Raw genomic sequence first — 24,263 nt, 5'->3', positions numbered from 1 at the left:
TTTTCACACCGGTTCCAACACAGGTTCTACATTAGCATCCAAATAAAATCTGTGTCCCATTGTTATCATTGGAAAGCCTTACGAACATTCATGCAGTGGCAATTTTTCCAGTATTAAGGGTCCATTGCTCTGAGTTTCTCGCAGTGAAATCTGCTGTGATACTGATTACTATTAAAGTCACTGGCACTCCTTTCTCACAGTAAACTTTCATTTAGCTGAGAGAATATAGTGCCATAGCCTTGTAAAGGTTAGATATTAGATATGAGATGTTAAACAAAAAATTATAAATCATAATGAATAAATAGACAATGTTTACCTGTCTTTACTTCCTGCCCTCCTGTCTGCTTCTCTGGGTTCCCCACTCACTGACAGCCTGGTCATCCAATCAGCTGGAACTGTCCAGTCACAGCCAGTGATTGGCTGAGTGGGCTGTAAGTGGGCAGGGAACCAGAAAAGCAGGCAGGAAGCACGGACAGGTAAGCATGGTCTATTATTTATTTATTTCTACATACAGCAGCTATTAAGTTTTACAAGTTTATGGCGCTAAAATCTTTCCAAAAATCTGCTGATTTCATTGTGAGACTCGCTGTGATAATCCGCTGTGATACATTATGTGTAAATAGACCCTAAAGAGGTATTCCGGGGAATTTTTTTTTTTTTTTTTTTATAGTTTCATTGACTGGCAGCAGTAATATGTCACACTGTCCCTCTGCTAGCAACAGTGGCTGTGTCGGGAACTGCAGGGCTTTAAAAGCCCTGGTCCTCACACAGATATCACTTATGCAGCTTATGAGTGGTTGTCTGAAGCAACACAGCTGGGATTCACATCTATGTGGCTTGGGCACAAACTTCCCTTAAAACCACCCACATTTCTTATAGTTATGTAGATCTAATGTAACGGCTATAGACACCTTTGACATGGAATATGATATGCAGTTTGCCGCCTGCTGCTGGTTTTAGACTTCTGAAAGTCTATGCTGCCTGTGAGGTCTGTGCATCCTGGACGCTGCTGCCTTCATTACCTCCAAAAGGCCCTTTCTGAAATGTTGTCTCATCTTACAGTTCATAAGAGCTCTCCTATCCTTTGGGAGTTTTCTTCCCTCCCTGCACCCTCAGCTCCATGGACCATAACATTTGTCCATTCCTGTACTGTTCACAGTTTTGACTTTACTTGTAACTGCCCTTGTATTTCCTAAAATATCTATCGTATTAAATAAGCTTGAGCATGTTATGCTGATGAGATTTCCCTTCATAGTTTTACTTTTACAAACGCTATTATTTACAATTTTTAATTGTCTTATTCTGGATTTTTGGACTTTATCAAAGAGGAGACTGATTGTTTCCCAAGGAAACCTCTATTCTTGATGATTTTTCATCCTCCTTTTAATAGGGGAGGACCTTTAAAGAGGACCTGTCCCCCCCACCCCCCGTGCCGGGGTGACAGGCTCCCGACCCCCCATTACAGCCCCCTATACTCGCCTGATCCCGCCGGGTCCCGCTTCCTGATCCGGTCGGGTCACTGAGATATGAGCGCCCGAAGCCCGAAGCGCGCTCACAGGAGAGTCCGATGCCCACAGACAATGATGGAGCATCGGACTCCCCATTCATTCTCTATGAGCGTTGGACTCTCCTGTGAGCACGTGCGCCGGGCTTCAGGCGCTCATATCTCCAGGACCCGACCGGATCAGGAAGCGGGATCAGGTGAGTATAGGGGGCTGTAACGGGGGTTGGGGGCCTGTCACCCCGGCACGGGGGGTGACAGGTCTCCTTTAAGGTGATTGTATGGTTTTACAAATATATATATTTTTTAAAGCAAAGGTTACACAGCTCATGCTCACTGGTTCCTGTACCTGCCAATGTCTTCTTTCTGATTCCTGAATGCCCACACAGCCAGGTGGTTGGTGAGGTTACCATTTCTTTGCTTTGAATTAGGACCAGCAAGCTGTGATCAGTGAGGACTTTTTTTTTTAGTTTATTTATTGAACATACCCCTCCTGTAGACATCAGGTATAAGCACACAATAACTGCATGACATATTGTTTTGAACTGGGAACAAAGTATACTGTGCAACTGTCATCAAGTTGTCATAGAAACTTGCTTCATTGTTCTTTTTTATAATAATGCAATTTTCTATAAAAAATAACAACACCACAGTTGCCCGACTAAAACTGCATAGCTATTAACACTTGTCTTGCACATTTGTGATTTTTATTTTTCATGCTTTTTCCCATTTTGTAACCTGCAAAACAGATTTTGTTGATTGATTACATTTGTTGAATGTATGTCTGAGGAAAATTAAATAAAGAGCCATCTCCTCTAAATAACTCACTGGATGTGTTGTGTTTTCTCAGTATTTTCCCCAAACACCACTCAAGGAGCAAATTGATGGTTTACTGATATTTCTCTACATACTGAACAAACTAATACTGATACTAAGACTGATATAATGCTCTAGTCGGATCGCTCGGCATTAGGCCCTATCCATGTTTTTCACTACTCCCTAGGGCTGCATCCATCTTCGTCAGCCACCGGTAATCAAATGCTGAGTGATCCGACTTGAGCATGCTCAAGTTGCTCTCATCTCTAAAACTTATATCAGCAAATAAACCATGACATTTACATTCACCTTTTAATAAGGGTTTGATATTTTTCTGAGGTAGAGTCTTAAATTCTGTCCTGAAAGGGAATCTGACAGCTGTAATTCATGGTCCAGACTGCTGATATTGTTAGAGAGCTGTTAGGACAGTAGACACGTGGTACACATTCCTTTCTTCTCTGGTACAAGGAGTCAGAGGCTTTCCAAAGATCCTGAATAGCTGCAGGCAGGAATACATCCCACCCCAGTGCTTGGTTGATACGTGGAAGCAGGGTCAGGTATAGGATGGGGAGTGAGGGTCCTATTAGAAGAAGCGATTTTTAAAAACGAACAATAAATGATCGCAAATGAGAATGTTTATCGTTAACCTCAAATCGTTCACCATATTACACAGAACTATACACGTTCGTTACGAACGTTACTACGATCATTTACTCCATCTGACAACAGCAAAAGAAGGAAACAATGTGCAATTACACTAAACGATTAGTGAACAAATGTGGAATTTCAGCGAATGAATGTGGAATTACAGCAAATGATTAGTGAACGATTTAAGGGTCACATTTAAATCAACGATCAATGACACACAATTGATTTTTCGATCGTTGTCTGCAATTACACAGGGCGATTGTCGTTTAAATTCAACCGGTTTAACTATTTTAATAGGGTCCTAAGGATGTGTTACAGCTTGGTGCATCAGGAGCATGGGAAAGCCTCTGACTCTTTTAACTATATAATAAACGTTTCTTCCTAAACTTTACAGCTAAGGCTAGGTTCACACTGCGTTTTCAGCATCCGTTTAACGGATCCGTTTTTTTTGCAAAAAACGGATGCATTTGTGTGCATCCGTTTTTCCATTGACTTCCTTTATAAAAAAAAAAACGGATCAAAACGGATGCGTTTTTTTTACGCACAATAAAAGACTGTTGACACTACTTTTTTGACCGCTAAAAAAAACGGATCCGTTAAACAGATGCTGAAAACGCAGTGTGAACCTAGCCTAACAGCATCAGCAGTTTTGAATGTAAATTGCAGCTGACAGTCTCTCGAAGTACTGATCTCAGACACCCCACAGTCTATGGATAGAACATGAAGACCTGTATACACATCCCACACCCAGAGAGGCCTGTCCCAGAGTTCAGCTCTTGAGAACAGAATAGTATCTAGATTATAAAAAGTTAGGACTTCCCTAGTGCTGTGTTATTTAACTAGATATTACATTTCTCCTGTGTTCCTAGAACAGGTAATTTCTGTGCACTTCTAGGAATTAGCCGGCTGTGGTTACAATTTAAAGGAAAGTAAAGAAAGAGAAAAAATATCAATTTGTTTTCATTGGCCCAACATGATATACCAGGGTTCAGAAACACACACTTTCAAGTAGCAGTAGAAACCTAGAATTCCCAGAGGCCTTCCTACCATTTATAATAGTGATTACTTTACACACACAGACATCCTGTTATCCTGGAGCAAATAAAATGATGTCATGGGTATTAGATACATTGAGTAATTGAAGCACTGTTATTGTGTGTTGATAGTATTGCTAGACTTATGTTATTTGGTGAAAAGTGTTATTCAGTTTTACCAATAATTGAACAGTATACTATAACCTTTTTTATTACACAAAACTTGAAGAGTAAAAACTGTTGATATTTTTCTTGTACTTCTGATGGTCCACAAGCTGTGACCCCCTACAGAGCTCATTCAAGTTCTAGACCCTACACTAATCCTACTAGAATTACTTGTGTGAATGACAACTTAAGCCTTGTCGGAAAACCCTATTAGATTTGGAATTACACATTCTGGGCAGTTTACTCTAGCCTCTAACCAAAAAAAAAAATAAATATATATATATATATATATATATATATATATATATATATATATGTTTTTTATGGCTCATTCACATTGGGATTGTGCTATCTGTGACACATCTACATCACACTATCGGGTGCTGACATATAATATTTACCGGTGTATATGTGGCAAGCACGAAGCAGAAACAGTCATGATATAAATGAGCCCTTACTTTTACATGTGCTTAAATCATAACCTAGCGCTAACCGTAAAACTTTGGCAAAGATGCAATGCCATTAAAATCTAGTAAAAATCAGTAAAGGTAATTTTCATGCTCGTTTCGTATGGATTCATAACTTGAAAGTGCATGAAATATCATTACAAGAAAGATAAAGAGTCTTTTGAGCAGGCACCCATGAGATCCGTGATGTTATTTATGCTGCATTGACATCTCTCTCCAGATCATTGAGGCTGAGCATATGATGGACCGGATTGTGAATGGCTTGTCTGAGACTAGTGTCAAGGTGCGATTAGCTGCAGTCAGGTATGAGATCAAACAGTACATGTTCTTTATACTGTCTGCTCCATTTTCCTTACTTATGTAGCATGTTGGAGAGTACAGCATATCTATTAAAGGATGCATTTCATTTTTACAAACTTCTGACAGGTCATAATGAAATGGCAGACGTTTTGATGGGTGGGGGTCTGGGTTCTCAGAACTCCACTGATCTCAGTGCCGCTTCTCTTCTGATCGGTTTAACTTTGCTTTCTTCAGAAAACTGAGCATTCGCTGTATGGATTCTAAGGAAGTCCCATAGACTTTTTATGAATCTGTAAATGAGAAGCTGATCTGCTGAGACTACTGCCCTTTCATTTCTGAGCACTTCTGACCCTTTATTTTAGTGATCATGGGCGACTCTGCTCCCAGGCCCTACTGATCAAGACTATTGACATGTCACTATGGCACATGAGAAAAGAATAGGTATCTTTTAAGGGGCTGAGAACTAATTAATTGGGTTTCCCTAGACCAAGTTTTACAACAAATACTATTTGAAACTTTTTCCAGTTTAAATAAACAATGCAGGGGATTTATCAAGATGCACCCCAGGTCTACACCAGGCAGTAGGCGCAGATTCTTGCCTTCTCCCTGGTTTACTCCAACTTGAAGTGCAGTCAGGGGGGCGCACGGTAGGCGGGGAGGAAGAGTGGCCTACTCCAGTGCCAGAGTTAAACTGCATATACTCACATATAATGAAGTTAGTTCTGCGCCATTGCCCTTATAATAAAATTCCACCCCTCGTCCCGTTCCCCATTGGCTACTTGAAGTGCTCCTACAGTAAGATGGCTTAAGATGAAGGTGCATGTGATGTACACCTCTCTCTGCTTCCTACCCTATGCCTGTTTTCTGGATGCAGTGTACCACTATGGAGGAAGCAGAGGGACATGTATATCACATTGAAAGCCTTCTTATTGATGGAGGAGTCATCCATTGCCATTTACAAAAAATATATTCTCATATTTCCCAATGTATACTGGCATGTCCCAACTGACCTCATTGGCATTAATGGGTCTGTTAGAATTTTGGTATTTTGGATAGCAAGAATAGCTCTGGTTACAGAAACACCAGAAGCGTTAACAAAACCTTACCTGTGTTCATCATAACCCCCCCCCCTTGCTGTACCTCATAAGACTGGGAGCATTAAGATAAAAAATAGGATCTCTCAGATGGTCTCACAGTAGTAAAAACAGCACCGGGTAGGTATTAAATGCCCCTTTACAGGGATACCTTTAGCTTTGTAACCTTGGTCTGTGCTGTGACTAGTTTGTGGAGTGTCTCTACAGACATTCATTCAATGCTGACAATGTCAGAATGTGTAGAGACCCACACCTCTTTTGAATGGTAACCGCCAACACATTCATAAATTTCAAGAGGTACAGTGAAGAAACAACACAATGTACAATTCTTAAAAAAAAAAAAAAAAAAGGCTGCTCCAGAATTATTATTATTTCATGGAGAATACAAGTATTTATTAAGACAGCCTTTTTTTTATTTTTTTTTAGAGAGGAGTTTGCACAAACCTGAATGATTGGCATTTTAATCCCGCTGTCTGAAGAAGGTGGATGCAGCCCAAGGTCTGCATAGAAAACATGGATTCTCCAGGCAGCGGGATTTAAATACCAATCGTTCAAGTTTGTGCAAACCCGAACTTTCAACAGGTTCGTTCACCTCTGTTTTCTCTTCATCAGGATAGACTTAAAATATTCTTACATTTATACCAATATGTTACATTGTAAATGGTGTGATGCTATGTATACCTTGTAGACTGTTGTGTGGTGATAGGGCCACCTAACGTTGAGTTCATTTAGAATGCAATATCTTTAAGGTTAAATTTTTAGACACTTGTACCAAACAAAAGGTGCCTTACATAACAGCCAAGGGGTGTAGTTGTTACTCTTCTAAAAAAGACTCCTTTGCTTCTCATTTAGGATATTTATTAGGGAGGAGGTGGGTGAACAAAACAACACATACTCACCTCCCAGACTCCAGCACAGGGGTCCGCTGTCATCCGCTCTGGTCCCCGACAGCTTCCTGGTCTGTGTGGGGATCTGGGACGTGTTGTGTCGTGTCAGGCCCGCCCAGCCAGTCCACGGCCAAGGTTGACCTCGCTGCAGGCGCTGACTGGCTAAGCGGGCCCGACAGGTCCAGTCCAAGGTCCCTACTCAGACCTAGAAGTGGCCAGGGACTGGAGAGGAGGACAGCTCTGTTTACCCACCTCCTCCCTGGCTGTTTTGGAGAAGAAGAAAAGTCAGTGCCTGGACTTTTCCTTCTATAATGTACCATAGTATATATAACTTTTACATCATACAGAATAATGGATGTTTTAAGCTCACCTAATTACTTCTTTCTCTCTCCAGATGTTTACATAGTTTATCCAGATCAGTCCAGCAACTCCGTACCAGTTTCCAGGATCATGCCGTTTGGAAGCCCTTAATGAAGGTAATTCCCTAAGGAAGTTGTCCTTTTCCAAATATTTTATTGGAGTTTCAAGAGTATAATTACAGTACAATACTACTTATTAGTACAGTATACAGTATATTACAGTATAGTATTAGTAGTGCGAGTACAATACAGTAACAATAACCTTAACATGTCCCGTTACATTGACCATTAGCATTTCCATTATCATAATACAAATACAAAAGGTATGAGGTATTATAATCTAATATGCAAGGCACATAAGTGTATGATGAAGGGTTTAGTGGTAATCTGTTTTAATTGCTTTTGATCTCTTTGTAAGTGATAGGCCTTGGAAGCTCAACCATTTCCCCAATTAGTGTTAAATTAATAATAATAATAATAATATTATTATGTGTTCCATTGTACAACTGTAATGAACTGCTTGTACAATTTCTGGGGTGCAAATCCACCGTATGTTGGAGATGCCATGCCTACATGGGTTCTTTAATGCACATATGGGCGAGGCTTCTGGATATATTTTAGATAGGTGGTATAGTGTCAAGTACCACCTGTACAGTATGTGAGTTTTCTTAAAGCTTAAGGGTATATTCACACGGGCGGGCTCGCAGCGAGATTCTCGCTGCGAGCCCGGCAGGTCCTGTCAGTTCCCATAAACTACATACTTGCTGCGGTCTAAACGACCGCAGCGAGTATGTAATTATACCGCGCTTAACCCCTTCTACTCCCGCCGGCTCCCCCGCTGTAAGCAGCATACATTACCGAGGACAGGTAATGTATGCTGCTTACAGCGGGGGAGCCGGCGGGAGCAGAAGGGGTTAAGCGCGGTATAATTACGTACTCGCTGCGGTCGTTTAGACCGCAGCAAGTATGTAGTTTATGGGAACTGACAGGACCTGCCGGGCTCGCAGCGAGAATCTCGCTGCGAGCCCGCCCGTGTGAATATACCCTAAAGCTAATGGTTACCATAATGCTATAGAGCATGTGGTAGCTTAAAGAAGCTTGCCCATTGTTCTGCTGTAAATTGTTGGTAGAAATCAGCTTCCCATTTCTGGGTGAAGAGTAACGGAGTAGTAGAATAATCCAATTATAGTATTATAGGCCTTGGATGTACCATTAGTGACCTTTGTAGGGTCCTTAAAATACTTTCCAAAGAATGTTCAAGGAGTGTCTCCCATAGTTAAGGAGTTGGCACATTGCCTTATTTGTAAGTATTTGTAGAAATCTTTGTTGGGCACTAGTGATATTTGGGAGAATGTTCTCATTTGGATGCCTTCATACAGATTTCCTGAGGTTTTGATGTCCTGGTTTATCCAGGGTCTACAGTCAGAATCAGGAACATGCTTTGAAGTTGTGCCCTCTTATGCCACTGAGCGCCATGTCCCCTTTGTACTACTAATCATTAAAGTGTCACTGTCGTGAAATTTTTTTTTGCAGAAATCAATAGTCCAGGCGATTTTAAGAAACTTTGTAATTGGGTTTATTATCCGAAAAATGCATTTTTATCATGAAAAAGCAGTTTGAAGCTCTCCCCCCGTCTTCATTGTTCTCCTATGGAGAGAGCTAAAGAAAAGACCAAAACAGGACAACAAAGAGTTAATCTACAAATCCCTCACGGGATATCTCTTGTGACAGTCACCAGTGACCTGTCTGAGCTCAGATTACAGCTGTCACCCAGCTCTGTGCCTGTAATCCTCTGTTATCTGCTTTCTGCTGCCGGCTAACTCCCTCCTTCCTCGTCCCCCCTCCCCTCTCCCTAGAGCAGACAGGGTACGTCTCCTGCAACAAGTCACAATTTTCAGATTTTTCAGAGTGGATGAAAAAGAGGAAGGAGGGGGGGACCTGGGAAAAGGCTTTTTACATGCAGATAATGGCAGATTTGGCTAATAAACCCAATTACAAAGTTTCTTAAAATCGCCTGGACTATTGATTTCTGCAAAAAATACGACAGTGACTCTTTAAGGGTCCTAGAGATCTGCCCCCCACTGTTCAAACAGTGACCCAGTTGTATAGGACCTTCTAAGCCGACACGTGCCATCATGTACAAGCTTCCTCGTTCCATTACTTTACTGTTTATTAAATAATAGTCAGTTTTTATTCCCTTTCAATCAAAATGTATTTGTTTTCTGCAGGTTTTACAGAATGCCCCTGATGATATTCTGGTAGTGGCTTCATCAACATTATGCAACCTTCTTCTTGAGTTCTCGCCTAGTAAAGAGGTTTGTGTTTCTAAAGTCTAGTCAGGTCCGCGGCATTTCATAACTGTATCATCTTGTCCTATGCACGTATTATTAAGCGCCCATGACAGACAGTGACTTCTTAAATTTGTATGTCTACACTGTAAGACAAATGAATGTGGGATGGAGTCTTATGGCAAAATTAAGTTTCCTTTCCGTCTAGGATTTCCTTAGGAAACCAAATTAACATTCAGCTCCTTATCTACTTGAGAAATTGCGACAAAATAATTGCATTGCAAGTAAATGAGCCTGCACTACCTGATGCTGGCGCTGATCATTGCTGTCACTGCGATGTATTACACTCACTTGTCGAATTAGAAGGATAAAGAAGCAAGCGGCCCAAACTTCTAACCCCATGTGTCTTATAGTGTCTGATTCTCATTTTCAACCTCACCCACAGCCTTCAGTCCCATGTCTAAGTGTTTTCCCTAAGAATAACTAGCGTGCCCTGTATGTAAATGGTGATTATCATTATCGTATTACCGCTCTATTGCCGTGCAGCTGGACTGAAGGAGCCAGTCACTGTTTTCATTAAACCAATGCATGTAAAAGGGATCTCCCTCAATTAGATTAACATCCCTGTACTCCATTAATACTTCTATTAACTAAAACAATGCTCCAATTATATTAACTCCATTTCCATCATCATAAAGCTTAAAGATGAATCCTAAAAACATTTGGTTTGACTCGTCATAGCACATAAAGGCCGTATAATAAGGATTTTATCATAGACATGCCTTCTGTTTAATTTTTTTAGTTCAGCACTGTATTTTAAGGGATGGCCTTACTTTGGGGGGCACCTTACTTTCGGGGGGGGGGGGGGATGCCTTACTTTAGGTTAGGGGCTAGAGTAGGTGGCATGTCTTATTTTAGGAGGGCTTCTTATTTTCAGGGAAACGATGCACCGTAATTGAGATGTGAATGGGCTCAGACAGTAAGTTTAATGTGAGATGTCATTCCGTCTAATACAACCTTTAGGGTGGTATTACACTGGAAGATTTTTCGGTGATTAACAATCTCAAACGGCCGCTATTACACAGGACGATGATTGTTACTTACGGTTGTTCTTGCGCTCATACTTTTCCAGCTGATTCACCAGGGACAGACCGGACGACGTGCTACACCGACCGATGTTCAAACAATTTGTCATTGATCACCGATGAAAATAGGTCCAGATTCTATCAAACAATCAATGATTTCTCGCTGGTCATTTAATCATTATCATTATTTTGTTAAATCCGAACGATCTAACGATTAGAGCTGTGCGGCTGTGGCTGCTGGAGAGGATGATGGGAGAGGGATGTTCAGTGTCCCTCCAGTGCCCTGTGTCCCTCAGTGTCCCCCTGCCATCATCCTGGCAGGGGGGTCGTGACATCACCATTTTGCCCAAGAAGTGAAGCCTTGATGCAGTAGTAAGTGCAGGGAAAAAAGCACTTCATGTGCATTTCCCGTAATAAGTGTATATTGGCAATTTGTGTAACTTTTGGGGGGCAATACAATACTTAAATAAAAATTTTCGCCACACTTTAAATCTTGTTCACAAAACTAGAATTAAATCCATAATACTTTCACTTTAATGCAGCTCACTTCTCTTCTGGAGCAGTTTCCAGTAAACTATAGACTGCATAGTGTACGGGGGCGTACACACATGCGTATACTGTAGTTAAGTTGGGTAGCAGTCTATTACTCTTGTGTTTTCAGCTTATTGACACTATGTGACCTTTGGATTTATGAGGCTTTTCTGACCCCTACTTTTAAGGCAGTACAAAATAATAAGGTATTTTATTGTTCTATAAAAATCTATGGCAGTCTATGAAATCCAGAGCTTATTTTCTGAACACTATAAATGCATCTGGAAGAAAATAGATTTGACAATATAAAAAATTCATGACCAATGGCGAACCACATATCCCCATGCTTTTTGGGAAGGAGCAGCAGGAATGACGTGTATTGAGACCTCTAATCACTCCCCAATGAGCTCTATGACTGCATCACCATCTTGTTTTCCATTATTACTAGTAACATTCATCATGAAACATCCTGTACTTTTGTTTTTATCAGAAATTAAATTAGTGAATTGGGTAGGAAGAATTAATGGACACCATCTGCATGAGTCAGCCGTTTTAACCCTTTCTTTGGTGACTGTTCATTTCCGATCTGATGTTATACAGGACACACTAGCATATCCGCCTTTGTGACATTTGTTTCAGCATACAGTATGTTCTGCATATGGTTTTCTTTTCTATGCAGTAAACTATTCAGTGTCCATGTATCAGAATATAAAAATAACATTTTAGGGGGTACATTTAGATAGAGACTCTGAGAAGACCATCCAAAATTGTTTTAAAAACTGTTCTTCACTTGGGGTGGTCTTCTCAAGGAAAATGGCCACTATACAAAATATATGGTGGACTACAAATGTATCCCACATATCCTGGTCTAAATAAGAGGGTATTTGGAAAGAGGTGGTCTTTAGAAGTGCTTTCACTGTTTTCACTTTACAATAAAATTATTTTCTTAAAATTGTTGACTGGTAGCCTCCTACCACAATTTGGATGGCCATTGGAGGATTATACATTTATCCCATGGATCTACAATAAACTGTTTTGTACACATACAAGGAGATGGACAAACTCACTAAAACACCCTTATTTTTACATGGTGAAGTTGCTCTCTTGACACTCCGGCCATCACTGGTAACGCTCACGTTTTCTCAGTCACGTAGCTTATATCACTATACATGAAGATTATTATTTGTGCTGATCTAAAAATCTGTTTATATGCCTGTTAGGGTAATTTGTGAGTTGATGGGTGAGTCGAGGTCTCCTGTTTCCTTGATCTCAGTATATAAAGACAAGCAAAACATGCAAACAGTGGTAGCTGTGGTCGAAACTCAAAGCTTCATGTGAAGGACAGAATAAAACGTCACTGAATTGTAGCCAAAAAGTACACTGCTACTGGTGCCCTTAAACTTGCATTCTCGCTCTGCAGTAATTTAAGGGGCCATAACATGTGTTTTTTCTATTCCTTGCGTCAAAGTTTGACTTTTGACCACAGTTACTTCTGTCTGAAGATATTTTTCAGATTTTTTACTGAGAAGTGATAAGGCAACAGTAGGCCATGACCCATCCAGCCAACTCAGTAAGAAACATCCCAACCAGGCACACGCCAACAATCGTTACTATTTATTCTGCTTTTTGCTTTTGATCCCACTCTAGGGCTGCGCACAGCATGTTGCAAGTCATAGCTTGAAATCCATCTGCATTGTGCTGCTAGTAACATCCCAGTGCAGAATAGATCCAGAGGCCAGTGACACATTCTTTATGCCGTATATCTAGATGGAAGCTATAGGATGCTGCTTTAGACTAATTCATTGCCTAATGAAGTTTAGCCTGAGTATCATTTTTATACCTAATTTTTGTTTGATTTGCAGCCTATTCTGGAATCTGGAGCTATAGAACTGCTGTGTAGTCTGACTCTTAGTGAGAATCCAGCTCTGCGGGTCAATGGTATCTGGGCTTTAATGGTGAGGGTTTTTTTGTTTTTAACTAGAAGTGACTATTTGACATGCCTAGTACTTTTATAACAGTCTGTTGTGTTTTTTAGAACATGGCGTTTCAAGCTGATCAGAAGATAAAATCAGACATTTTAAGAGGTTTGAGCACCGAACAATTGTTTCGATTACTCTCCGATTCGGATGTTAATGTGTTAATGAAGACGTTGGGCCTTCTCAGAAACTTGTTGTCAACGAGGCCAGTAAGCCTGCTACTGTTATCTGTCTTTTCCTAACTCAGTGTTAAATCATGTCTGTGAGCTGGGAATGATTGTTCCACTTTTTCTTGTTTTTTTGGTTTGGGGGGTCTCAGCATTAGCAGGGGTCTGAGCCTTCTTCTGGAATAGCTCACTGACATGTTAAGATATATATGAAGGGGAACGTGTTCTAAAGCCCAAAAGTTGCCTAGCTATTGATGTGGATCTGTGTACCGAGGCTCCCATAAATCGCTAGGGCATAAGGGCTGAATTATGTCCCCATTTGCCTTCCAGCAGTTTACTTCAGATGTTCTTTTGTTGAGTATCACACAACCTAGATGTGGGGTGTCAATCTCGCAGCCATCCAGCTGTTGCAAAATTACAATTCCCATCATGTTTGGACAGCCAGAGTTTTAGCTATCCAGTCATAATGGGAATTGTAGTTTTGCAAAAACTGGAGGGAAGCGAGTTTGACACCTCTGATCTAGATGTTTGTTTAGCACTTCACTTTCCCCTGGCTCCTATTGACCACATCATCCATTTGGTGAAATGGCTGGCATCAGAGTTTACACTAGTCACGTCCCCTGATGGTTGGTGTCCGCTGCAGTAAGCAGCTGGCATCCCTCGTGTATGGAGTGCGCTCAGTTTCTTAGTGTGCTCTGTACTCTTTTGTTGCTGTATACAATAGGGTAGTTTACTATGTTTTTGTATACAGAAAAAATAAATGTATTGAAACCGAAAAACTTAAAAACACAAATCGCAGGGTGAATCTAGCCCAAACCTTATATCTATATTGGGGAGTAAGAACGAACTATAACTTTCACAAACCAGTCCTTTCACAGTTTAGGGAGGGCTACGAGACTAAACCATGGGACAAAGAGAATGAGTCCAGTTTAGTAGTTTTTTTTTTTTTTTAATCTATTTATTGAATATAGACAACAGAGATAATAGGCAGGAAAGACCTGCATTTAAAGAGACACTGTCACCCCCTTTTTGCATTCTGACTCCTCTACACAGGTGTAATGGGTAAATTTAGCAGTTTTCATACCTTATCTTACATCATGGTGCTTGTTCAAGTAAAAAGTGATTATTTATCGACTGCACATTGTGCTAAGTGGGCGGGGCTTCACAGGCAACAGCGCCATGTAGCCCCGCTCACAGCGTCACCATTTGCCCCACCCCTCTGTGACGTCATGTGCACATAGAATGTGCATATTCTAGATCTTTAGGCCAGCCTGTTCCAATGGTCGGTGAGGGGCGGGGCCTATGCGTCTATGATGTCACTGAGGGCGGGGCCAATTGTGGTGCTGTGGGTGGGGCTAAGTGGCGCTAATGCCGTGAAGCCCCAAGCACTTAGCACAATCTGCATTTGATAAAAGATCACTTTTTACAATCAGCATGACATATGATATAAGGTATGAAAACTGCTAAATTTACCTATTACACCTGTGTAGAGAAGTCATAACGCAAAAAGGGGGTGACAGTGTCACTTTAAATTTTGTCATAATTGTGTTTGATAGAGGGAGGGAATTAACAAAAAGCGAGATGAAGTCTAGTTTAGTTAATGACCCCACTGTATATATCTAGCAATATAGATATCACATAGTTTGTGCATTGTCAACTCAACAAATGTGATTATGAAAAAAAAATACATTTCACCTCCTTCCATTTATATTAATTCAGGATCAATTCAGGAAATTATTCTTGCTTATCATTTAAACATGTTGTGTCCTGTCATTTCTACAATCTTTCGCTATACAGCCCTTATTGCTTTTTTCCTTTCAACTTATAATTAAATGTCTTGTAATTATTAATGCATGGAAAACATGAGTCCTAAGCAGACGGCATCTGTGTTCTATGATTAACATGCCAAGTATGGTAGCCATGGATTTAATTACTTCAGGGGAATGGGATCCCATAACCTGCGTGTATAGGCTGTTACACCATGTACAAAAAAAGCACAATATTACAGTATTTTTTATTCCTGTTATCATAGATATTTCTGTTAACATATAGATAACACGCAACCTTATTACCTATTGTAATTTTTATTGTTAATATGATACATTATTTTGTATCCTTGTGTTTTTTTCTGAACTTGAAGCATATAGACCAGATAATGAGCACACATGGGAAGCAGATAATGCAAGCAGTGACCTTCATTCTTGAAGGGGAGCATAATATAGAGGTCAAGGAACAGGTATGTCACTACAGTTTCCTGCTAAACTACAGTGACCTTTTAAGATCATGAAATTTAATATAATGTAATGAATGACAGACAGTGCTTCATCATAATGGCAGGGTTAACACCTTAGATAGTGATACAGAAGTATTGCATATTTTAATAGCGCAGGTAAGATATGTATTTAACCCTTAGAGAAGTCACAATCAACACAATGGATGAAATGGCTCCCTATGGTACTGTACCTATAGTATTCAGCCTTGTATTGGCAAGATCATTACATGTTCACAAAGTTTGTGATGCCAAGATACAGAATTGTCCATTTTTCAATTCTTTGTAGGTTTTTTAAGATTTTCCTTGTTTTAGAAGTATTAGACTTTGTTTTTAGTCGTTATTACATACCTACCAGGCTGCCCACCTTCCTTTATTTTTATATGTGGGAAACCATTTGCTAACTTAGCCTTAGGGATTGTTTGATAATATAAGGGTCTGATTTTTCCCCTGAGACTTTTGTCCATGGGGCTTGTTATTGCCGCTCACCACCGCTTACTTTACCTTCATTGTTTGTATTCCAGACATTGTGTATTCTAGCAAACATAGCGGATGGAACAACAGCTAAGGATCTTATTATGACAAATGATGATATCCTGCAAAAAATCAAGTATTACGTGGTAAGAAGCAAACTTGTTTCGGACATGAGGTCTTAGCAATTATGTACTTTCTTATTATTTCATTATGAAAAGTTACCCATACAAATTCAGTTAATTGTTAGTGTTGTAAAATGTAACAACAAAAGTGGGCAGCACGGTGGCTCAGTGGTTAGCACTTTAGCTCTGCAGCGTTGGGGTCCTGCGTCCAAATCTCACCAAGGGCAACATCTGCAAAAGAGTTTGTATGTTCTCTCTGTTTGTGTGCGTTTCCTCCAGGTACTCTGGTTTCCTCCCACACCCAAAACATACAGAAAATTGAATTTAGATTATGAGTGCTAATGGGGACAAGGGACCAAAACTGGCAAAACTATGTAAAGTGCTGCGGAATCAGTTGGCGCCAGACAAATAAAAGCATTGTTGTTATTGTTTTTGCAAACCTATCATAGATCTTATTGTCTGTAGGGAAGTTAGCTGTTTTGAAAATTTTTGGCTAAGTTACCTGTAAAACTTCAATAACACAGTTATCTCTCCCGTCCTCCCCATACACTTGAACGTATAGCACAATCAAACATTCAGGTGTTACCTATAGGAAGGGGTAAGCTGTTGTTAGACAGAGCTTTTGTCAGATTGACCACTGTCTGTGTGTGTGCATGAAAAGAAGCTATCAAACACTGCCCACTTGACTGCTTGTGCAGGGCAGACATCTACAAACAAATGACAGATATGGAAGAATATTCCAGAGAACTGTATATCAATATCTAGTCTTTTCAGCTGCTCTATAACATGCTGCCTACAGATTGGACTATATATTCAGTGTAGTAGGTTTTTCAAAACATTTTTATCATCATTACCCGGCATGACATAAAATACAAAGTTCCAGAACCCAAAAAGGCTCTTAACAATGACCCGTAGATCCAAGATGACATGTAGTGAAAAAAAACAAACCAAAAGTGTATACATACAATAGACTTATCTCGGCACCTGCATATATGCCGGAAATGACAACATTTTCTCATTTTTTGAGGAGGTGAGAAAGGGAAGACAAGAAAAGTAGTGCAATAACAGTCACCTCAACAACAACAAAGCAAACAAAAATGGAACCTCCAGGAACCATATTATCAAATAAAAATAAGCACTTTGTATATGCGATATCAGGGGTTCAGCCAATCATCCCTCCTCTCAGTAGGTTCCCATTAATAGCAATGTGTTTACATCCTAATATTTAGTACATCATTTTGACATGATTTTACCTTTTTATTGTGAGTAAGATCATTATATCAAAGACAGACAAAATACATTTGTGGGGTGTTTAATTTATGCTCAGATTTTACCATATGGTTTATATGTAGTTTTCTGCCGACTCAAAAGAGAGGTTCATTAAACAATCTCATCCTGGATGAAGACATATAGCTGATATCTTGTTCTCTTTTCCCTTATCACAGGGTCATTCCAACCTAAAGCTCCAACTGGCTGCTATGTTCTGCATAGCAAACCTCACATGGAATGAAGAGGAAGGTGAGGAAAACTATAGTCTCTTTCATGCTGCCTTACTGAAGTCTTTTGTAAACTAAAATAGTATTTTCTACCTAATTGTTTAGTAACTTAATATTATTGCTGGCTCTAATTGCAAACACTATGGTCACTGGTGTGACCAAATGAATACTTTTTTTTTTTTTTTTTCTTAAAGTGAACCTGTCCCCAGGCTCATACTGCCATATCTGAGGGCAGCATAAACCTAGTGACTGAGACCTGATTCCAGGTTAGGTTACTTTTTTATTGGCATAGTAAAAGCAAGGTTTATTAGTTGTTTCTGCAGATACTCATGAGTGACCCCAGGCACTGGCTGAAATCTGAAATCTGGTGTGGAGTGGCAGCTCGTGAATACTGCACACTACAGAGCCTGTGCTAATTCTGTAGTCTCAGCTAGAAAATCTTCTTTCTACAAGAACTACAACACTAAAAAGAGGAGCACCCACTAAATCGTGTTACCTTTCACCAGGTTTATGATGTTCTCAGAGCTTGATACATTCCCTGTAATGGATTACTAGTTCCCATGAGTTAATTATCAAGACCTCTGAAATGTGCAAAGTATCTGCTGATATCTGTGACAGTGTTTTGTCTTCTTACTAAAAGGTTCACAAGAACGACAAGACAAGCTTCGTGAAATTGGAATTGTTGACATCCTCCACAAGCTGAGTCAGTCAACAGATCCAAATCTTTGTGACAAGTAAGTGGTTCTGACACAGCCTAGTCGTCCATATATACAGTATCTCCAAACTACCATTGAATTGAATAGCCTCTATGTATGGCTACATGTAAAAAGAAATTAATTTTCTTATATCACGAAGCTGTGTAGCGTAAGCTGGAGCTTAGGTGTAATACAGCTTTGTAATAGATGCACCTCCCAGTAGTTTCTCTTCATCATGACAGCACGATTTACAGAAATGGGCTGCAAAGTGACACTGAGCGATTTTTAACGACTAACGATAAACGATCGCAAACAAGATTGTTTATCGTTAACCTGAAATCATTCACCATATTACACAGAACGATAATCGTTAGTTACGATCATTACTATGATCATTATTGCGATCGCTACTATGATCGTTTATTCCTTCTGATTCCAGAAAAAAAAATGGGCAATGTGCTATTACACTGAACGATTAGTGAAAAAACGCGGAACTTGAGCGAACGATTAACAACAATTTTTCAATCGTTGCCTGCAATTACACAGAACGATTGTTTAAATTCGAACGATTTAACGATTTTTCGCATGATCGTCCTGTGTAATAGGGCCCTATGGGTACTATTACACGGAGCTATAATCGGACAAATCGGCCCTATCTGGCTGATTATCTTTCCATTTATTAAACACAATGATCAGCCGATAATTGTCATCGGCTGATCGTTGATCTAGGTTGTGACCTATAATTGTCAGCCACCATCCGCGCACCGCTACGTGTAACAGCGGTGGGCAGCCGGCGGCTGACGATTTTTAAAATAAATACATTACCTATCCATGGTACAGGGCTCCTCTTCTCCCCAGGTGCCGCGTGCTGCAGCTTCAGAGCGGGACCCGGGAAGAAGAGGAGCAGGAGGAGCCCTGGACCATGGATAGGTAAAGTTTAGCAAGGGCTGCAAGGACATCGGTAACTATGTCCATGCATCCCTTGTTAAACGATTATCGGGCCGTGTAATAAGCCCAGTAAACGAGTGTCGATCTAGCAGATCGGCGCTCGTTTACTGTTATTATCGGGCCCCCATCGGCCCATGTAATAGTACCCTAAGACATATGCTTGCCTGAATCTTAAACACTGGCCAGGAAATATATCCGAAAGCTGCACCACAATGTAATTATTTTTTCTTCTCCTTTCTCTAGGGCAAAAACGGCACTACAGCAATACTTTGCATGATCTTGGAAAAGAATCTCTCTTCTACTTTTTTTTTACGTCGCCTCTGTTTCACTTCTTCACCTATGGACGAGCAAGAAACTAGTCTCTATAGTGCACACAGTCACCTTGGACTGCTCTATGCAGCATGTAAAGCGAAAATGAGCTGCCTCAGCAGAATGGACTACTTTATATGTAACCACCTTACCCCAAATGGGTTATTAGTATTAATTTCTTTTTTTTTTCTTTTACATTTTGGAATTTTCTGAGCTACTCTGAATTTTTAATGCTGTTGCTGCAATCTCTTTTGTGTGCGTGGCTAAATACCTCAACCCCTTAATTTCCTTCCTCTACTTGCACACCTCTTGAAACCTAACACATGAGAACATGGACCCTCCCATCACTTTTGTTTTCCATGTTAATTTACCAGGGCAAAGAATTTGCTGTACAAAAAAAAAACTTTTAAGTTCTATACAGTTTGTAAAATGTTATTTAATAAAAAAATATATGTAAAAATATAAATATATATAAATATATACATGCACAGACGTGCAGGACAATAAGTGCCCCTAAAGTTTATGTTAAATTTTTGAGCGTACAGATATTTGTAAGTAAACTATATGCATTTCTGAAGTGAGTCTTTGTATATATTTTTGGTTTTCTACAGATAAATGGGTGACTGTTTGCCTGTTGAATCAAAGCTGAATTCATTAAAAAAAAAAAAACAACTTCAAGATCTTTTTTTAATGATTTTTTTTTTTTCGAGCTTGATGAATGTCTAGTTCTTTTTATTGCCGGCGTGTAATGGAAAGTAACCATTTGCTAGCTCATAATATGTCATTATTGCTGTGCATTCTGTGATTTATGCTCTCTTGCAGTATTGCTGAAAGGGGGGTTTCTGTAATGACTATGCTGTCAGTAGAGGCCAAATGCAGCAATTGAATTGTTAGTCTGTTAATATAATTCCATATAGTTTTATGTCTTCCCACTATTTTGTGCACTCTCTTGGTTGGGTAACGATTGCACTGGTCACCATGAGTTTCATAGTGCTTGAATGTAAAGGCCCTTTTACACAGAAAACGTATTCCTAATATCGGCCCATATGAAAGGGCCAGCAATCAGCAGACGATTCGGCATTTTTGCTGCCAATAAAATCCTTGTTATTGGCCTTATGTCTCCCTGCCTAAACAGGGAGTGTGCCACTAATAAAAATACATTTAAAGAGTCTTTATAAACTTTTGACATGTCATCAGGTATGAGACCCGCTGCGTTACGAAGACGCAGCCAGAGAGAGTGTGGTAGCAGTGCGCTTGACTTCCTGTCCTCCTGCTAGTTCCAGCACTTTAGATACAAAGGGGGAGATTTATCAAACATGGTGTAAAGTGAAATTGGCTCAGTTGTCCCTAGCAACCAATCAGATTCCACTTTTTATTCCTTACAGACTCTTTGGAAAATGAAAGGTGGAATCTGGTTGCTAGTTTCACTTTACACCATGTTTGATAAATCTCCCCCAAAGACTATAATGAAGCAAAAGTGTTGGAACTAGCAGACGGCCGGGAGTCATGTGCACTGCTGCTGTGCTCTGCCTGCCTTTACCCTCATATTGCAGCTGGTTTCAGCAGTGTCTCAAACATTAACTTTTGACATACCTGATGACATATCAAGAGTTTTTTTTTTTTTTTTTTTAATGACAGTGACTCTTTAAATGGCCTATACAATTGATTAAGCCTTTAAAAGGAGCACTGATCCTACTGATTAGCACTTGTTTGCTGCCTCCCTTCAGGCCTTCTAAAATGGCCCTAATGTAAAAATTCCTACTTATTTGCTTGCGTATTGTAGGTAGAGGGGACACAGGTGGTTTTAACTTTCAAATGTGCAACGTAATGCAAATATACAATTGGTAAATACATTGAAGATTTTGCAAGTTTTTTCACTTACTAAAATAGAGAGGTATGTAATTGTTATTGTAGGTATACTTTTCTTCTACAGATCTTTCAGATTTCAGGGCTGTCGCTGGGCAACATTGAGTTTCAGCTCCCTCAAAAAATTTCCTATTGGGTTCAGGTCTGGAGACTGGCTAGGTCACACCAGGACCTTGAAATGCTTCTTATGGAGCCACTCTGTGGGTTTCTGGTCATTGTCATGTTGTAAGCCATGACCAATCTTTAGGGTACAACCCCACACACCGTATACGCAGCAGTTTGATGGTGAAGATTTGATGCTGTGTTCAGTTATATAGATCTAATCTGCTGCGTATTTGCTGCATATCGCAGCAGTAAATACGCTGTGTATACGGTGTGTGGGTTTATACCATTAATGTGTTTACTGAGGGAAGGATGTGTTTGGCCAAAATCTTTCGATACATGGCCCCATCCATCCTCTCTACAGTTCAGTTGTCCTGTGTCCACTGTATGATGTTTTTAGCCCCCATGCTTTACAGTGGATTTTAATTGACGGTGTAAATCTTTACTGATGTTAATCTTTGAGACTGTGGTCCCAGCTCTCTTCAGGTCAATGACCAGGTCCTCCTATGTAGTTCTGATTCCTGACCTTTTCCGGAATCCTGCATGGAGACCCAGACCGAGGAAGATTGATAATCCTTTTGTGTTTCTGCCATTTCCTAATAATTACATTAATAGTTGTTGCCTTCTCACCAGGCTGCTTTTCTATTGTCCTGTAGCCCATCCCAGCCTTGTGCAGGTTAACAATTCTGTTCCTGGTGTCCTTAGACAGGTCTTTGGTCTTTGCAATGGTGGAAAGGTTGGAGTGTGATTGAAGCAGTTTAAATAGGTGCAATTTATACAGGTAATGATTGCAGAATAGAAGAAGCTTCTTAAAGAAGAACTAACAGGTCTGTGAGAGCCACAATTCCTTTGGATTGGTAGGTTATCAATTACTTATTTAATGCAGTAAAATGCTAATTAATTATTTAAAAAGCATATTATGTAATTTTCAGAATTTTTTTTTTTTATACATTCTGTATCTCACAGTTGCAGTGTACCTATAATAAAAATTACAGCCCTTTCCATTCTTTATAGGAGGGAAAACTTGCAAAATTGGCAGGTTATCAGATACCTATTTTCCACACTGTATTTCAGCTGTTGCCATAACACTTTTATTGAGGGTTTGTTGCACAAGTCTACCAGTATATACTATACCGCAAGTTTAACAACTGTGCAAAAAAAATCATATCACAATTTAATGACCTAATGGGGATTTTCAGATTTTATCGCTTTGTTCTGCTATGAATTCACTGTGAAAATTTTATTAAAGTGAGTAAAATTTGTAGCAATTTATATGATATCTTCCTTGTCAATGAGGTTTATTGTGAATTCTTTACAACTGGGGATTGTGGCCCTAGGTGGCCTAATTCACATATCCGTTGATTGTGAATTGCAGACAGAACATAAAACCAATGTTATTCAATGGCCCCGCTCACACATCCGTTCGTGTATACGGGGCCGCGATCCGTGCTGCAAAAAAAGGAAATGTAATGCGGACCGTTTTCTTGCGGCACGGATCGCTAGGGTAATGGAGTGGAACGTAGTGCTCTGTAAAGCACGGAGAACAACGGATGTACATTCGTAGTGCGGGCTGCGGGTCCCCATTCGCGGACTGCACTACGGGTGTGTGAATATAGCCTAAGGGTCACTAAACATATAGCATATGTTATCTCTTTTTTTGCTGTGTAGTCTTTTTTTATTGTCTACCTACAAACATTTGTGCTGGTTTCACAGGCAGAAACTATTTTTTCTATAAGATCATAGTTGTATTTCTTCCTTGGCATTGTGCATACACACATGCAATTGCTTCAGACCAGCAAACTTCCAAAACTTCTGCTTTTAAAGATGTGGTCACACTTGCTGATGATCAGTTAATCAATGGCCTTTCATTAGCAAGTAGGAAATGCAAGGTAAGGCTATGTTCACACTACGTAAAAAACACGGCCGTATTTGTGCAAATAAAAACCGTTATTTAATAAATAACGGCCGTTGTTTGTGCAAATATGGCCGTTGTTATGAAATACGGACGTGTTTTTTACGTGGTGTGAACCCAGCCTAAAGAGGGACTGCATCATATCATGCCTCAGTAGTAAGGAGGAAAGAGTGGGGGTCAAACCAATGTTGGTTGGACTTTCTGCTTCTGTAAGACGTATGAAATGCTTTTTACCCACATTCTGGGGTAATGGTATGGAGCCAGGCTGCTTAGTATAGAAAATAAAACCTAAGAGATACTCCAGACGTCATCCAATATGGTAAAGGAATACTCTATTGTAAAACACACACTGATGCATTTTGGGGGCATATATCCTTGCTTCATGCAATTTTGATGAAGGGGGGAGGTCTTCCCATATTGGACGAAGTCTGGAGAATCTTTGAGGCAGCACCTTTTGGGAATCAGGTTCCATTTCCTTTTTTTTTGTTTTTTAATTTTAATTTAGCATCACCTGGTTGCTACCTACCTACTTAATTCCTATAGAAGCAGTAAGGGTGTACCGAATTTCTGGCATATTGCCTCTGCATTTTGGTCTAGGTTTGTTGACAAATTACATAGTGTCATTAGTAAGTTACGTGTTTTTGTTCATATGATTTTGTATTTACCCTATTTCAAGACCTTGTAAGGACCAGATGTTTTTTATGTTGTGAAATTCGAGGCAGGTTTACTTTTTCTTTGACTGTATGTGAGTG

General features: G+C 39.9%; 1 protein-coding gene across 3 annotated transcripts in view; it reads left to right on the top strand.

Annotated features, from left to right (window-relative positions):
- Positions 1-22,842, top strand: part of ARMC8 (armadillo repeat containing 8) — a 63,503-nt gene extending 40,661 nt beyond the window's left edge. For all 3 annotated transcript variants that reach the window (XM_069983265.1, XM_069983264.1, XM_069983266.1), the window contains 10 exons: positions 4,852-4,934; positions 7,307-7,388; positions 9,500-9,586; positions 13,038-13,130; positions 13,211-13,360; positions 15,459-15,554; positions 16,112-16,207; positions 17,629-17,701; positions 18,320-18,413; positions 19,566-22,842. In XM_069983265.1, coding sequence (XP_069839366.1) covers positions 4,852-4,934; positions 7,307-7,388; positions 9,500-9,586; positions 13,038-13,130; positions 13,211-13,360; positions 15,459-15,554; positions 16,112-16,207; positions 17,629-17,701; positions 18,320-18,413; positions 19,566-19,599 — 888 coding nt within the window. In that variant the 3' untranslated portion in view covers positions 19,600-22,842. The remainder of the gene's footprint in view (positions 1-4,851; positions 4,935-7,306; positions 7,389-9,499; positions 9,587-13,037; positions 13,131-13,210; positions 13,361-15,458; positions 15,555-16,111; positions 16,208-17,628; positions 17,702-18,319; positions 18,414-19,565) is intronic.
- The last annotated feature ends 1,421 nt before the right edge of the window (positions 22,843-24,263 follow it).

This window comes from Dendropsophus ebraccatus, chromosome 9, assembly GCF_027789765.1.
Source record: "Dendropsophus ebraccatus isolate aDenEbr1 chromosome 9, aDenEbr1.pat, whole genome shotgun sequence".
Taxonomy (NCBI): domain Eukaryota; kingdom Metazoa; phylum Chordata; class Amphibia; order Anura; family Hylidae; genus Dendropsophus; species Dendropsophus ebraccatus.
Note: the sequence above shows the minus strand (reverse complement) of the source record. Positions and strands in the feature narration are given on the sequence as shown.